Here is a 17,167-nt window from a genome sequence, read left to right as displayed (position 1 = left end):
GTCTCTCTTGTTATTGACTATTTTGACAGATATATATTTCAAAAATAGTTGTAAGTTTGTAAAATAATAATATAATCACAACACGTAAAGTCTGTGTCTTTAACCAGTAGCCAAGGCTGTAAAATGAATCTAAAAGAGTAAAAAGGGATATTAACTCAGCAATATAACGGTATAATTATACAACAGCGTGAAATAAAAATGAAGTGCAAGTAACTCAAAATCCTACTTGCACAACACTTTGATTCTCCCGCATCCACTGCCGCTCTGTAAATGATCCGATTAATCCTGCGGTTTTCATTCATACTCGAATAAAGTTCAGATTTCATATTTTCCTGCGGTACTTGAATGCAACACGAGTGTTTATTTTCAGTTCGACGTATCTCGCAAGCTGATTGGTCGGCTGTGGGGAGACGCGGGAAAACTGCGGCGCAAATTCAAACGAACTCAGCTTTTAACTTTACTCCAGAAACCTCATTTTTAAACCGCTGCTTTTACCTACAAAAAGAGAAATAAAATGTTTTACTACCCAAACGTACTCCAGCGTCATTCTGGATGTTTCTCCACAATTTGGTAAGTTTAAACAAGCTATCTTATTAAGATAGCAGACCAGCTCGTTAACTTAGCTTCTAATGCTAGTTACAATACATAAATAGTAATCCAGCCAGCCGAGGTCTATTTATACACTTTTTTTTTTTAAATATGTTTTATTTTTCAGGTTTGCAGCCACTAAAGGTATCCGGGTCACTCGTAAAGAGCTTCTCAGAGTCAATGTCAAGCAAACCTGGTAAGACTCCATTATTAGCTTCTCTGGGACAATTTGTTGGAAGCATGATGGATAAATGATTAAAAATTGGTTTTGTTTGTATATAAGATTTTTGTTTGTTTAATTTTCAACAATCAACTACTTATATCTCATTTTATCAACATATTTCTTAAATCTTTTTTTTTTTTTTAATTTCAGGTTGGTCTAGTTTGATGTAAAAAAAAAAAAAAAGTTCACCTCTTGAGTTAAAAAGTACCTTTTAAAATAACTACTGAGTAAAGTAGTGCTGCGTTACATCCTGTTTGAATGTAATGTGCAGTATTTTTAGGGATCCAGTGTGACTTGTTGAAGACATTTCTGTAACTCTTTTTGCTTCATGTTAATAGTTGGGACATTTTGGACTATGTGACTGCACAAGTCCCTCCGCCACAACCCAACCTCCCCAGGCCGCGGTTCTCTCTCTACCTGTCGTCCCAGCTGCAGTACGGGGTGGTTGTCGTCTACCACAGGCAGTGTGGCTTCCTGCTCGGTGAGAGAAAAGAAAGAGGAAATAAAATGAGGGGAGGAGTGAATGCACGCGCCTTAGTTTGCTGCAGCTGTCGTCTAATTTTGGACCACAAACCAGGGAGAAGTGCACGTTGGGTTAGAAAAATAGAGAACAGTTTTACAGCAGTTTACTTACATTTTATGGGATTAGCAGTAAATACAGTCTGTGTGCAGAATGAGTTTCAGTTCAACGAGAAAACTGAATATGAGACCAAAGCATCCTGTCGAGCAGCTTTTCAAGGTGAAGCCCAGGTGAAACGGGGAGAAACGCCGTTTTCTTTACGCAAAACACGGCAAACAAATGGCCTTCGTCTCGGTCTGTGGGACGACGTGCGTCTCCCGACTCACCCCTGATCAGCGTGATTTAGAAGCTGGTGGAAACGTTATCATCAAACGCAGCTCAACCGTCTCAATTCATCCCGTTTAAATTACACCCCGACGCCGATATCGCACCGGACGGATTCCCAATCACGCTGTTGTCACGGTTGATGAAAACAGTGAAACACAATGCAGGACGAGCAGCAGGAAGCAGCCACCGTCCATCGTCTACAGTGGCTCATTTATTTTCATCCATCAGTGGAATAAAATAGAACCTGTCACTTCCAGTTATGAGTAGGTACGATGTTTATACTGTATTTCATAAGCATGGCATAATGTTTGTTCTCAGCTTCATGTGATCATTTAAAAATAAAATGTCTTTTTCCAGGTGAGAGTGGATTTCAGTAAACCCAGCACGAACGCATGAAACGCTTTTACAGCCATGTAAATGAGATTTCTGGTGATTTGGAGCATTTAAGTGTGAGGATGCCTCGTCCGCGTCATTACCTCGAGTTAAAAAGGTCACATGGTCACCTTCATTGCATTTATCAGCGCGTGACATCCGTGCTTCTGTTCCTGCAGGAAATACCGCAAATCAAAGAGTCGTGAGTGAAAAGTTTTAACCCCCTTTCTGTCTTCCAGACGAGGTTCAACAAACCATTGACCGCCTGCTGCGCTCTAAAACATGCATTCGTATTGACATGGCTGGAGCTGACAGGTCTGCACACACAAACAGACACGGGCTGATGAGTCACAGCGGACAACAGGGTTTCATCTCTTGGGTCATCTAAAATGTAATGCTAAACTGTGAGGAGGTTGTGTGAATTCAGGGAAGCTCAGAGGCTCCTGTTGGATATTTATGAGGGAGATTGTTTTGGGGGGAATAAAAAAAAAAGTGTTTTGGTTTTTTTACTGCAGGAGTGTCGGGACAAAATTTAGCTGCTTTCATGTGAATGGTTTCGTAAATGTTTGATAAACCACATTATGGAACAGCAGAAACGAGCTCTCGTGTCTGCAGATGCAGTTTATCTCTCCACACTTCTGCACTCTAAATATTCTCTCCCTGAATCTTGTTGAAGTGTTGTTTTTTTTTAATTATAAATCCGTTAAACAAACGGTCCACATTAAGATATGCATAGTTTTACAAGAGCCTGTTCAGTGCTGAACCAGCGTGGGATGATTTAACATGTTGAGTAATAACAGCGGCGTGGATCACGCCCTCTCTTTTTGTGTCAGGATGGCCGCGGATGTTCCCGACAGCCTGTACATGATGGAGGAGGCTGAAGGAGCTCAGGACCCTTTCTTTGGTCTCATGGAAGCACACCAACTCCCCAGCCCCTATAAAATACACCAGGTACATCTGTGGTACACCGGTACATCCATACACTGCATGCTGGTGTCTGAAATACGACAGGCAAGCTACACAGAGGACGTAATCCAATGTGTGTCGGTGTAGTGTGGCGTAAAAATAATCGAATGATATCTGACTTTTCTTCTACTCCGGTGTCCAAATCCGGGATCAGTCGGACTCTCGTCAGAGTGGACGACTTTTCTCAGGAGCAGCAGCAGCAGCAGCCACAACAATAATCGTTTTATTTACCACAAGTCGTGTGAAGTTGTGGCTGTCGGCCGGTCTGCACTTTAGGACGCACACTTTTCATTAGTCACGACACAAATGTTTGAGCTATTTAAATTGATTTAACAAAAATAGTGCAGTTTTACACAATGAATTCATGCACTGTTAAGAACATGAAATACATTTAAAAAAAATACATTTTATTTATGCAGATTCATCATTAGTTAAATAAAAAGCCAGTCTTATCTAATCCTGGTGGTAAATGCTTGAAGCTGATGTGACAACGTTCCTTTTGTGCAGCTAATGATTACTGCAGGCACGCTGCATCATGGGAAACGCATGTTCTTCAAAGTAAAAGCAGAGCAGCAGAAGTTCTGTAGACTTCAGAATGAAAGTTTTTCCCCTCAACTTTTTTCATGCACACATTTGCAACCAAAACCAAACCAGCTGTCATTCGATCAAAGAATTAAATTCCGGCATAGCAAGTCGGTCAGTCTGATCACCTTCAGCTGCCACATAACACATGTAGTAAGGACCGCCCCTTTTTAAAGTTGATGTACAGTGTTCCCATTACTCAGGCTGTACAGTCACAGCGTGGCCTAATAAAATATCATACTGGGTTGTTTTTTTTTTCAACCACTCCACATGTGTTTTAACATAAATCACAAACCTACAATGACTCATTGTTTTATGACACACAAGTGTAGGTCACTCCCATCCCACCACAGCATCGCTGTCCTATCCCTCCCTACGGTGCTTTGATGTTCTCAGAGTAAATCACTGCAGATCACTTCCTCGCTGTGGCTGCTGTAAACCTGACTGAATTTTGTCCTTCTTTAATCTTTTCGTGTTGGAAAAACCACATGTGGCTTTATTCATGCAGAGAACGAGACAAACACCACATGGGGACAATAATGTGAAGATATTTCTCTGGTCTCTACCTGGAAGTTCAAGGATCCTTAAACGGCACTGCAAACCAGAACCTGTTGTATGTTTAGATTCAGATTAGAAATTCAATATTTTACCCAACAGGAAGTACGTCATGTTTCAGGCCGGCCGTATGACTCGCCACCGAGACGTACGTGAGACAGAGCAGCTTCACCCCGTTTGTACACAGAAGAAGGAAAACACATGACTGTTGAGTCTTTCTTTATTTTTGGACGCGTCTCGAACAGCACGACGCTCCTGTTTAAACACGTTTTGGTCATGAACAGGCAGTTCTCACCCGCTTTTCTTCTCTGGGATCATCCAAGACATGAAAATATATCCGTGCCTGTATTCTGTTGGTTTCATAATGTTTGAGATGTTTCTTTCCAGTTTGTGATTGAAGAGGTGGGTCCACAGCACTCCCTGGTGTCCGGTCCCCACAACAACCAGGGTGAGATATTCTGACATCTGAAACACGTCTTTTTAGTCCATATTTTAAAACCGAACGTGTATTGGCTTGATGAGGTTGTCCCATCTCAAAGGCTCCAAAACACTTTGAAGGACATGGTCATTATTTTGTGTTCATGGTCTCAAGAGTCCAAACACATCTCATTTCTAGGAGCTGCAGTTTCAGCCTACGAGCCTCCAGCTACACCTTCATATCGTGTATATTCATATCATCACAGCTTATCATCTAACAGCGTCAACAACTGTGTTAATCATCAAGGAATTTCTTAGTATGTTTATGTGACACTTCAGATAAACAAACCTATTTTAAATAACAGCACAGATCAGCCGGATGAGGATTTGCAGTGTTTGTTGCAGTAACAATTTCTGGCATGTTTGTGATCAAGAACATTTTGAGATTTTATAAATGTGGCAGTTAATTGGATTAAACAGCACTGTGCCAAAATGTAAATTGTGGTACAGTGTGTTTCAGGAATATGTTGAATAAACACTGCTTCAGTGAATTCATCTCATTTTATCTGCACATGTTGGATGTTGGATTGGCTCCGGCCCAAACCTCATTGTTCTGGCTGATTTTCTCGGTAAACCCGTCAACATAAATACCACGGACTCACATAGTCTCACATCCCTCCTTGTGTTCAGCTCCTAACTCCTCCTGCTGTGCTGAACCAGGTTTCAGGTCGCCTCCAGCTGCCATCACGCTGACAGACAAGGAGCAGTTCATCACCGCTGCTGAGGTAAACTCTCCGTCAGGCAACAGCGACAAGAAACATCCCAGTCATCAGTTTTAGATGCAGCAGGCGTCCCGGTGAATCAGTTGACACGTCTGGATGTGGACCGTGTGTCCACAACATGTCCACTTAACATCGATGTCACATTTTAGACGCTCGCTTTCCTCTCGGCTTTGCCTCACGCCACGTGATGAGGAAGAAGCCGTACAGACGCGACATGTTATCTGTCGTCCTCTGTGTGTGTGTGTGTGTGTGTGTGTGTGTGTGTGTGTGTGTGCGTGTGTGTGTGTGTGTGTGCGTGTGTGCGTGTGTGTGTGTGTGTGTGTGTGCGATAAAGATGTGTAGGTTGGTTTAGGTGAGATTTGTGGGCCCCATCTGTTTTTCAGTGTTCAGTCAAGGTCAGGTATTTATAGGGATCCATTCATTTTCTAAATGGGGTGTGATGCATGAAGTTAATGGGCTGATGCTCCCGAACCTTTTCAGGCCACGGCCGACTCCTGAGCCGTTTCCAAATTTGCACTCGGTCCGCTGCTAAAATCGAAACATCTGAGGAGTCCAAATCCTACTGTGACACGCTAACGTTAGCACTGTGCTATTTAGCGCAGACACATTTATTCCCTAAGATGATTAACCACCGATTTTTATATCATTGTAATGTGACGTGTAACAACTGTAGTCTGTAATGAAATGACAATTGTTAGACCGTTCAGGTGGAGGCTCACGTCCCCCCAGTGGTACGTGCACCATAGTTTGGGAATCACTGGTGCAGAGGAATGTGGATATAAAATAATCAATTCTCCTGAATTCACCTCTCAGTTATTATCTTTTAGTGGAAAGTGCAGCTGAGTGTCACAGGATCAGCCTCCTCTTTGTCACTCCGACTGATAACGTTCCTCCTGAAGTCCGTCCCGGCTTGATAAGATCGGACTTAATTACATCAGTCTGCATTCCCGGCTTGTTGATAAGACATTTTTGTCGTCCTCCTCCGCCCGTCTGTCCATTGGGTTTATTTTTGCTTTACAGGCAAAAATCTAGTGACATCTCTACTTCCAGTTTGTTGTTGCTGTATTTTAGTTTTTAAATCACTTCGAGTTATTTATTTATTTGTTTTTTATCACCGTGGACACAAAACTCACCAAACGTCACTCTTGTCTGTCTGTCTATGTTTTATCAGAAGCTCTTCATTCTCTAATGCGGTCCTCATGCGGACTCTGTCTTTCTCTGATTGTCCTCCTTCTCCTGTCAAGTGTTTTGAGGGAGAGGAGCTTCCTGAAGTCACAGACAGAGAGATCGACTTGTTGATGGATCAAGAGGACCAGTTCCGTAGAGGTGTGTGTTTCCGTCATGAACTCCGATCGTCCCGTGTGACAATAAATTCACTTACACATAAGTGTTTTGAGTCGTTTCAGTCCGACGTCACGCCGGAGGTCATCGTGAGAAGTGTGATTTGCTGAGTCGTTCCTCCCCACAGGGTGTTCCTCTCCGACGGGCCGACCAGGCAACTCTCTGTGCCGCTGCTGTAATTGAGAAAGAGAGAGAAAAAAAAAAAAGCAATCCTGAGCCTGTGAATGATTTCACTGGCAGAAAGAAAAGCTTTATTTTCTGTAAGCGGTTTGATCTCAGAGGAGAATAGAGAGGCCGGATTTTGAGTCTGTCGAGCTCCAACGAAGACTAAGAAAGATTTCACCACTTGGATTCAGACAGTCGCTTGTGTTCAGGTGGATAAAGTTTGTTTTCACTCTCAAGTTTCCTGCATTAAAAAAAAAAAAAAACAGTAAGAAAGTAGAGCAATTTGTTTAAAGGCTGGTGACAATGAGGACATCCTGCTTCTTGAATAATGACAGTCATTTAATTCCTTAATGAGCTTTTTACAGATGAGTTCATTTTGCTCCCTCCAGCATCCTTTGTTTGGGTGTTTATTTTGTCCACGTCGTTGTTTCTGAGTTGTGTGCTTGTGTGGGTTAAACAGAGGAGGAGGAGCGGCACGCGGAGAGGACCCGGGACCTTGAGGGACTCGTGTCCTCGATTGACCAGTGAGTCTTTACTCCGAGCTTTAAACTGACAATCTGAGCAGCATCAGGGCGCCAAGAAGCAGCCGTCTGCCGTCATTAGTTGTTCGTGAGTCTGGAAAAGACACGGACGAGAGAATCAACGCTTTCTGGAAACACTAAAAACATGTGAATCACCAGTGAGTCAATATTTGTATCTCAGAGCGGTGACAGCAATCTGTCACGAGAGATAAAGAGTGTGTGTGTGTGTGTGTGTGTGTGTGTGTGTGTGTGTGTGTGTGTGTGTGTGTGTGTGTGTGTGTGTGTGTGTGTGTGTGTGTGTGTGCGTCCCCGTCCCCAGGCTGAAGGAGACAATGTTGGGAGCAGAGCGGGACAGTGTGTGGCTGCTGGACGAGGAGACCGGTCAGCCCTTCGCCGTTCCTCTGGACGCCGTTGCCCGGGAGATGACCCCGCCGCATGTTGCCATGCCAACCCCACCGTCCGAGGCACGCGGGAAAGTGAGAGACGGAGTGACAGGAAGTCCCTGTGAGGAGGTGAGACATGGGTGACGCTGGTTACTCACGAGTGAATTGTCAACAGATGTGAAGTTTTGTTGTGAGCAAATATTTTGTGACGCTAATCAAAACAAATATTTAACACACACCTGTGAACAGGTTTTGGAGACACCCTGTCATTAGTTTATGAAGTAAACATTTGATGTTCTGCAGTTGCCTAAATGGTGAAAACAAACCTTTAACACATTCACTTTGTCCAACTCTGACACGCAGGCAACGCTGCGACGAAGCGTTCGCTTTTGTGACGGCTGTCAGAGGCTTCAATTCACAATCAGTCAAAACCAAGTGACACACGAGCAGCCGGTTCCGTTATAGAAAGGCGTCGTGCAGAGCCGGTGTCGCTGTGGCAACCCCCGGGAGTCGTGTTTCCCGGTGTTGTGATGTCGTCGTCGTCGTCACGTGTGAACGTCAAGAGTTGTGTGTTTCTCGCCGAGCCGTCAGGTGGCGGCGGTTCCTCCTGCCAGGCGGCGCGCCGGAGGACGCAGGCGTCAGCTGGTGTTCGCGGACCCGGAGGTCCAGATCTCCGACCGAGCCATGAAGGAGCAGATCGGGACGCCGCGGGCCGAGACGCTGGACCTGGTATGTAAACACGAGACGATGTCACGAGACGGCAACGTTTAAAGATCGGTCCGAATACACTGAATCAGAACACACGAGCGCTTTAAGAGCAGCCGGTTGTCTCGTGGAGGAAAACACGCTTCGTCCAGCGAGCCTCGATCAACGGTTCGCTGACCGAATGGATTTTCAGTCTCCGCCGGTCTGTAATCAAAGTCTTATTCACCAGGGTGTCGGTTAATTAAACTCCAGCTCTCTTCCTCCTCTCTGAGCCCGCTGCAACATCGATTTTATTTCCTCCCCGTTTCTCTTACTTTATTAAAGTCTTCTGAGATGCCGGGATTCGTTCCCTCGTCTCTTTCTCTCTCTCTGCGCACTCTGTAATCTCAGAGAGTAAAACCTCCAAAGTAATCTGTCTCATCCTTTCCGTCAGTCCGAGGTGCTGCTGGACTTCTCGTCGGTGACCAAGCACGCGACCCCGGCTCAGCTCTTCAGCGCCCCCTGTGGACGTAAGCGCTGCACTTCACCTCAACCTGCTCAAACACCAACGTAAACAAGTGTTTCAGGAATAATGAAATCCCAGTCAGACAAGAGGAAAAACATGGAGAACACTAATCAACAAATGCATTAAAAAAAACAAAAAAAACCCGACAGTAAATAAATAGTGATCAGGGCCGTCGTTAATAACATCCACCCTTTGAATCACTGACAGTCGAAGCAAATAACCAAAACAGGATTAGTAGCCATTAGAAGTAGAAGAATTGATTTGACTATGAATAACTTTGAGAGTTTTCCTCTGAATTACTTTAATTGCTCAGATTTTGAAAGATGGACATCTGGTGCAGATGTGCAAACTTCAGGGCAAAGAACCTGATAAATAAACATCTTAAGAAAACAGTGCCTGTTCCTTAAACTCAAATCTGCAACCTGTCAAAGTCATCATGAACTTCGTGCAGCTTTTTCTGATCAGGATCATACTCTGAAACTTTTTCATGAGTATTGATCAGCGTACTTTGCAGCAGCCAATCATCAGCTCTGGTGAGGAAAACACAAAACCACCATAACCTGCCAATGTGGCAACCATTCTGCCCACAGCTCTCCTCCATGCCAGCCTCCAGTTGCTATGGAAACAGCAGGCCACACTCACGGTCCTACCAGGACATGATGGAAATCAGAGAGGAGAGGAGGAGGAGGAGAAGGAGGAGGAAGAGTCGAAAAGGGAGTCAGAGCAGGACAGAGAAATACTGAGGACGGAGAGGAAGAGGAGGCAGTCGTGCATGAAGGAGGTCGGTGTGTTTAAAGGTCCAGAACCGGCAGTTCATAAACATTAATGCCATCTTAAGAGCATACATGTGAAAGTATATTCAATCGTAAGAGTTGTTCATTAGTCAGCTGTTCAGATCAGTGGTGAAACAAATTAGATTACAAACCTTGTTTCTGTTTCATGACCCCCCCCCCCCTCCTCCTCCTCCTCCCCCTCAGACATCCAGTGAGTCAGGACTGCAACATGCAGAGGGCTCATGTAAGAAGTCTTCACCTCCTCTTCAGACACATTATATTCATTTTCAGATCAGCATTTACATCAAAGGTCTTGCTGCTCACTGTGTGTGTGTGTGTGTGTGTGTGTGTGTGTGTGTGTGTGTGTGTGTGTGTGTGTGTGTGTGTGTGTGTGTAAACAGCTGTGTTAGATGTGATGCTCGACATGTCCAAAGAAGACAGATCTGTGAGCGATGCCATTACACCCGTTGGCAGATGGTGAGTGTCAGATGGACGTACAGACGGACAGCTAGATGGATAAGAAGCACATCACTCTGTGTGTGTGTGTGTGTGTGTGTGTGTGTGTGTGTGTGTGTGTGTGTGTGTGTGTGTGTGTGTGTGTGTGTATGTGTGTGTGTGTGTGTGTGTAGGTCTCCGCATGAAGAAGTCCAGCCGCCGATGGAGCCGATCGCCGAGGAGAACATCGAGATGCCCGAGGCTCAGACTGACGTAGGGAGCGGAGACATGCTGAGGTATGTGAACACACTTGTTAATCCTCAATGATACGTACAATGCCTGTGGTGAGTCAATGAATAACCTGTGAAAACATTGATAAGTAAAAGATCATTTAGAGCTACAACTGCACTACTGAAGTTTTAGAAACATATTTATGAAGAAACAGATTCAGAACATCCCACTTCTTGCTTGGAGACAATCTAGCAAGGTGCATCCATGTCTTTTATTTCCTCTTCTAAAACAAGGCGTGACACACACACACACACACACACACACACACACACACACACACACACACACACACACACATTTCATTTAGCTGATGCTTTTATCCAAACTCGACTTACAATAAGTGCATTTCAAACATGAGGCTACAAAACCCAGAACAACAGGAATCAAGAAAATACAATTTATTCAAGAAAGCCAAACTACAAAGTTCTATCAGTAAGTGTCATTTTAAGTGTTATTAAAGTTCTCCTATTCAAGGTAAAGTCTGAAGAGGTGTTTTTAGTTTGCGGCGGAAGATGTACAGAGTTTCTGCTGTCCTGACAGGGCAGAGCTGGAAGGAGCAAATATTGTGACGGACATGTCCAGAGTCTGTTGATGTGGTCAGGTTGTAGGTTTGAGAGAGTAAGAGATAAAGAAGTGGAGTTACAGTGAGGTTAGATGTGGAGCAGTTTCTGGTGAAATATAGTCCAGGTGGTTAAAGGCTTTGTGAGGAGGAGGGGAAGGACTGAGAGAGAGAGAGAGAGAGAGAGAGAGAGCACAGGAAGACAGGAAGAGCACAAGGTCAGGTGACTTCTCAGTCTGGATGTTAAAGTCACCAAGAAGGACAAGTGGAGGACCATTTACTGGGAAGTTTGACAGGAGGACATCTAACTAGTCCAAGAAATCTCCCGAAGTACCTAGAGAACAACAATGTTTAATTGCAAAACAATTCAATTTAACAATTTAAATTATTATTTAAATTATTCAATTATTTAAATTAACAATTTAATTGTAAACTGTCACAGCATGAAAGTCAAAAGACAGTGAGTCAGGAAGTGGACTTGGGCCAAGAGAAAAACTCCATTTGGGGGGGGGGGGGGAGTAAAGCTGTACCTCCTCCCCTCCCTCCCCCTCCCTCTTGTAAAGGTTACTGTATTGGTGTGAACTAGTAACCTTTCCTCTTATCTGTCCCACTTTGATCACACCAGACAGCAGTCTGGCGGGAGGAGGAGGGGGGGGGGGGGGGGAGGGGGAGAAGTACCATCTATGAATAGTTACACTCACATTCAGACAGCAGCCATTACACTGGGTGTTCCCAGAAACTCCCAACAAAAGGCTCCTTTCTCTTTGTCTTTGTCCTCCCAGACATAAAATGGGCCCTCACAGACCCTGAAGCTTTGGACACTTTCACCCCCCCCCCCCCCATCTCTCCTCTCCCACTCCTCCTCCCCCCCACCACCCATCTCTCCTCTCCTCCTCCTCCTCCTCCTCCCCCCCCCCCCCCCCATCTCTCCTCTCCCACTCCTCCTCCCCCCCACCACCCATCTCTCCTCTCCTCCTCCTCCTCCTCCTCCCCCCCACCACCCATCTCTCCTCTCCCCCTCCCCCACCACCCATCTCTCCTCCTCCTCCTCCCCCACCCCCACCCATCTCTCCTCTCCCCCACCCCCCTCCCCCCAGCTCGCTAGACATCCCGTCACCAGGTGTCACAAAGGAGCAGCACTAGAGAATCACCACTGATTTCTAAACAAAGAAAACTTTTACATAATCTCTAAATCTTGTCACAAACTGGTCTTTTTACCTCAAACGGTAGAAATAGAATTGTAATAAAAAAATAATACCGTATTTTTCGGACTATAAGGCGCACTGTGAATTAACGTGCATTATAAGGCGCATGAAGCAAAACAACACAGTCCGGTAAATCAAACTTTATTCAACTCGGTTGTAACAACAAATACCGGTACAGGAAAATACACTCACTTAGCGGAGCTCATTGCTCGGAGTTTGAAACCCGCTTAGTAAGCATGCCTCTTAACAGGTGCCATTTTTGGAGTCCTTTTACGTACACACAAATGTACCGTAATATAATGTTGAAGCACAGTAAGTACTACGCATAAAAAGTGGAGGGGGTAAGGAGACTAAATACTGTTCTCTGATTGGTTTATTGTGGCTAACGCGTACTCCTCACATGAATGCACTTTTAGTTTTGACATTACATTCATGTTACGGCCGATCAGGTGGTGATGCTCCGAATATCCATTGAGCTGAGCGGCTTCCTTGTTTACCAAAGTCGTACTTACACGTTTCGACAGATTTTTGAGCGCATTGTACCACATAACATCGATCAATAAGCACAACAAGTAACCATACATAAGGCGCACTGTCAATTTTTGAGAAAATTTAAGGATTTTAAGTGCGCTTTGTAGTCCGAAAAATACGGTAATACTAAATAAATAAATAATAAATAAAAGACCAGCAGTTTAACTCTAAACTTGTTCTCTTTGTCTCAGTTACTTGAGTGAAAACAAGAATCCAATCAAATACAATTCCAGCTACCAAAAAACAGACAAAACACACACACACACACACACACACACACACACTCTCTCTCTCTCACACACACACACACTCTCTCTCACACACACACACTCTCTCTCTCTCACACACACTCTCTCACACACACACACACACACTCTCTCACACACACACACACACTCTCTCTCTCACACACACACACACACACACACTGCAGATGAAGATTTTCTCCATAATAAGAAACTTCACACCTTCATGTAAAGGTAAGTAGGTATTTACTTTATTAATCCCCGAGGGGAATTTTTTTCGCTACAGCAGCATACAGAAGCAATAAGATCATAATAGAAATAATAGAATAAAAGAATAGAATAGAATAGAATAATAGAAAAGCAATAAAATAGCAGTAAATAGCAGTAAAAAATATAAAATGCACAGTATATACAGTACAGTATATATCTATATATATTATATACAAACAAACCAAGAAACACAGTCAACAGTGTTTTTGTTGTGTGATGGATTTTGCCAGAGGTGAGTTATTGTACAGTCTTATTGCGGTCGGCAGGAATGATCTCCTGTATCTGTCCTTGAGACAGCGGAGCTGGAGGAGTCTTTTGGAGAAAGTGCTCCGCTGTCCCTGCAGCAGGTGGTGGAGAGGGTGGTCAGGATTATCCAATATGGATAATAGTTTGTTCAGCGTCCTCCTCTCCACCACCTTTTCCAGGCTGTCCAGTTTGTAGCCGATGATGGAGCCGGCCTTCTTAACCAGTTTATTTAAGTCTGTTGGTGTCTCCGGCTCCAACGCTGCTCCCTCCCTCTCCCTCTCTCCCCCAGCAGACCACAGTGAAGTACAATGCACTGGCCACAACAGACTGGTAGAACATTAGAACTGTAGAACAGTAGAACATTAGAACTGTAGAACATTAGAACAGTAGAACATTAGAACTGTAGAACAGTAGAACTGGTAAACGTTAGTAAAACAACACTGGGAACATTTTCTTTCAGCCTTCGGTCCATTGTGAGTCCTGAGTTTGATTCCTCGACTCTTTACTGACTGCAAACGTCCGCACACTTCATGGCACTAATAGTTCCTTGTGTTCAGATCTCCAGATTCAGTCTGATGACATTTTACTCTGCACACAAGCTCCTGCAGACTTCTGACATTCAACTTCTAGTGTTCTGTTCAGAGACTCCACAGCTGACACGAGACCGACGTGGAGACATTTGTCCTTTTCTTCCTCGACGCCGCAAAGTCCGTCTTCTGCACAACACTTCCGCCGTCACCTGCGTGTTTACAGTGTAGTGTACGTATATAGAAAGCCGTGCGTGAAGCCCCGACGTACACGCACAGATGTTCATTGTTGAACCCGCTGGTGATGTTTAAGACCGCCGACACACTTGTTGCCTCGAGCATCGCAGGTCGACCCACTTTCCAAAGCTGCCGGACACCTGCTTTGAAATTGAAAATAGAGAGCGACCCACAGACCGGAGGGACGAACCCGAGACAGAGACACGGAGACGCGCGCACAACTTCCGAGCACGAAAGCGGTCTCGTGTGAGGCCGTGACTGACCTAAGCACCGGACATCTGTGGACATCAGGCCTCCGAAGAGCTCGTCGGTTGAATCCCACCAGACCCTGCTCACACACCGCTTGTCCCTTCCAGTTGGATCGTCTCCAGCCTGCAGAGGTTTGGTGAAGTCTCCTTCGACTCTTTGCTGCCCGCAGACGCCGACCGCTTCACCGCAGCTCACGCGCTCCACAAACTGCTGGGTGAGGAAATCCAAACCTTCCCGTGTTCATGATGTCATGTGACCGAGATCTCGGGGATTGAGGGGGAGCGGGGGGGGGGGGGGACGGCCGAACCGGTCGGGTTGATCTCGTTTAACTCGGCCGAGGCGTCCCCGGCTGTGGTCGCCGCTGTTAATCTGTTCCCACTTCCTTCCTCAGAGCTGCTGGCTGCTGGACAGGTGACGGTACGTCAGACTGAACCGTACGGTGACATCAGCATCAACGCTGCAGCTCTCAGGACGGCTGCCTGAGGACTCAAAACCTTCTCCTGCAGTTCGTTAGCGGGCTCACTTTCTTTAATCCTGTTTTTAATCCACGTTCTGGAAGGATAATGAATTGATCCCATCCGCTTTTTATCATTAACACATCAATTATTATTGTTCAATGTTTTTATGCATATCTAGTCAACAAATTGGCTTTTCACTTTGTATTTTTAAGAATGTTTCAAAGATTTTTGATCTGGTTCTAATTTGTTTGTACGATTGTATTTTTGAACATTTCCCCCCTCAGAGTGTTTGAGATGCTGTTAATGAGGTCCGAACCAACTTTGGATCTTCATGAATTTTTATCCTTTTAAATGATTTTAAATGCTTTTTATACCGTTTTTTTTATCTGCTTTGGTAATATTCCTCTTTTTAAGTACTTACAAGTTTTAATAAAATAATATTTACTCAGTGGAACATGGTCTTGAGTTATTTTTCCAAACTCAAATTCTATTCAGGCCTCAGAGATGTTTTTTTGTTTTTGTTTTGTCAGAACCTTACGTAGGTATGTGAAGTAAGTATATAGTCACAGTCTCTAAACTAAACCCTCATCTGAAGAACAGAAGTGTACACGGCTTTCTCAACGAAATTGATCGCTTAGATGATAACAACACGCTCTGGACTGAAATACTTCAGAGAAACAAATCTGCCCACGAATCAGTTGGTACAAAATGTTCTGCTCAGTGTAGAAGAATATATATACACACACACACACACACATATATATATACACACATATACATATATATGTATATATACATATATGTATATACATATATATGTATATATATATGTATATATACATAGATATATACACACTATATAGTATATATATAAAAAATGTATACAGCAGTAATCAGTGACTTGTGACTGTAAAGTAGATCTGGTTGATCTTCCGGCCTCCAACAGGAACAGATTGTGCCTCATAGGCAGAAAACTCCTGTCTGACTTCATGCATCAGTAACTCCACACAATTGAAGTGTTTGCTTGTTAAATGCACTCTGCGTGTGTGTGTGTGTGTGTGTGTGTGTGTGTGTGTGTGCGTGTGCGTGTACATCACAGTGAGACCATATCCATGTGGCACCTCCCTGTGACTGAGGCCTGATCCGAGGTCATCGCTGCAGTCACAGAGCACAAATCCTACTTTCACATCAGCACACTGGAACGGGAACTTTGTTGAAACTACTCGTGATACATTCAGGCTGCGCTGCCGAGCCAGGAAACGTCCTTTCCACGGGCACGTCATGTTTTAATACAAAAACAGCTCATCGGCTACTCTTTTTTTTTTCCCCTAGTGTGTACAAACACAAACACAGTTTCGTAGTTAGTCACCACTTCCATGGGCAGTGGAGGTTCCCTGCGGAGCTGCTTGCTGCGACTGCAGGACAAAATGTAAGCGGGACTTCAGTGTGTTTACATACAAGGCCGAGTGTCGGGAGAGCGGGTCACCGGCTGGTTACGGAGGCCAGAGGAAATTCCATTACCGCAGTACCAGGCACGTGGTCAAAATATAACACAAGCAAACAAAACAAAGAAGCTCGAGGTCCCTGGATAAATGCTGGATAAATTCAGATTCCCTCATATGTATTAAATTAAAAAGCAGGCGTAAGAGCAATAACAAAACATCGGTGTACAAACGCACCCGGCCGGCATTCAGCAGCTGTGCAATTTGAACAAGATGTTTGGACTTGGTCAATTTGTGATGACGTAAACTCTCCCGTCACAGGTCTCCTTTCAGAAAGCTTCACTGTCCAACATTTCGTGTGGAGAAAAAAAATAAATAAACACCGAACAGTCATTTCCTCACAAAGCTGTCAAGCCACAAGACCGAAGCAAACCTGTGGTCACTCAGACACGTCAGCCAATCAGAAGAGAGAGTCATTAATGCGCCATAAAGATACCGACACATATCAGCCGGTTCTTGGTACGAATATATGAAGATGGTTTTTGGTACTTAAAACCACAAACGTAAAGACGGCACATCACGGATGTCAATAAGGGACCTTTAAAGATGATGTAAAGTGGAAATTCTCCACGTATTAATCTGCAGGAGCAAAGCTTTTCAAATTCAAGTGATTCATATAAATATATAGTGAATACAAAAATATGGTTTGCTCCTTTGAACAATGAGAACCTGCTCCAGAGCCAAAGT

General features: G+C 44.3%; 1 protein-coding gene across 1 annotated transcript; it reads left to right on the top strand.

The window, feature by feature from the left end:
• Positions 1-514: 514 nt before the first annotated feature.
• rec8b (REC8 meiotic recombination protein b) lies at positions 515-15,401 on the top strand. The gene is made up of 18 exons (XM_069151489.1): positions 515-570; positions 716-784; positions 1,150-1,292; positions 2,270-2,345; positions 2,864-2,981; positions 4,521-4,581; positions 5,271-5,335; positions 6,577-6,658; positions 7,299-7,362; positions 7,679-7,871; positions 8,334-8,471; positions 8,881-8,956; positions 9,543-9,733; positions 9,930-9,969; positions 10,127-10,202; positions 10,355-10,456; positions 14,628-14,734; positions 14,912-15,401. Exons 1-18 carry the CDS (start codon positions 515-517, stop codon positions 15,001-15,003), a joined length of 1,749 nt encoding a protein of 582 aa, XP_069007590.1. The 3' UTR covers positions 15,004-15,401.
• The last annotated feature ends 1,766 nt before the right edge of the window (positions 15,402-17,167 follow it).

The sequence above is a fragment of the Embiotoca jacksoni genome, unplaced genomic scaffold, assembly GCF_022577435.1.
Source record: "Embiotoca jacksoni isolate LCO1_2020_lvr unplaced genomic scaffold, fEmbJac1.0.p SCAF_17, whole genome shotgun sequence".
Classification (NCBI taxonomy): Eukaryota; Metazoa; Chordata; class Actinopteri; family Embiotocidae; genus Embiotoca; species Embiotoca jacksoni.
This window is presented reverse-complemented; position numbering and strand designations above follow the sequence as displayed.

Bases quoted from the DNA above. Each gene is read 5' to 3' on its own strand.
- rec8b (XM_069151489.1), top strand. From the start codon at position 515: ATGTTTTACTACCCAAACGTACTCCAGCGTCATTCTGGATGTTTCTCC. The intron at 571-715 runs GTAAGTTTAAAC...TTTATTTTTCAG, and splicing joins GGATGTTTCTCCACAATTTG to GTTTGCAGCCACTAAAGGTA. The intron at 4,582-5,270 runs GTGAGATATTCT...GTGCTGAACCAG, and splicing joins CGGTCCCCACAACAACCAGG to GTTTCAGGTCGCCTCCAGCT.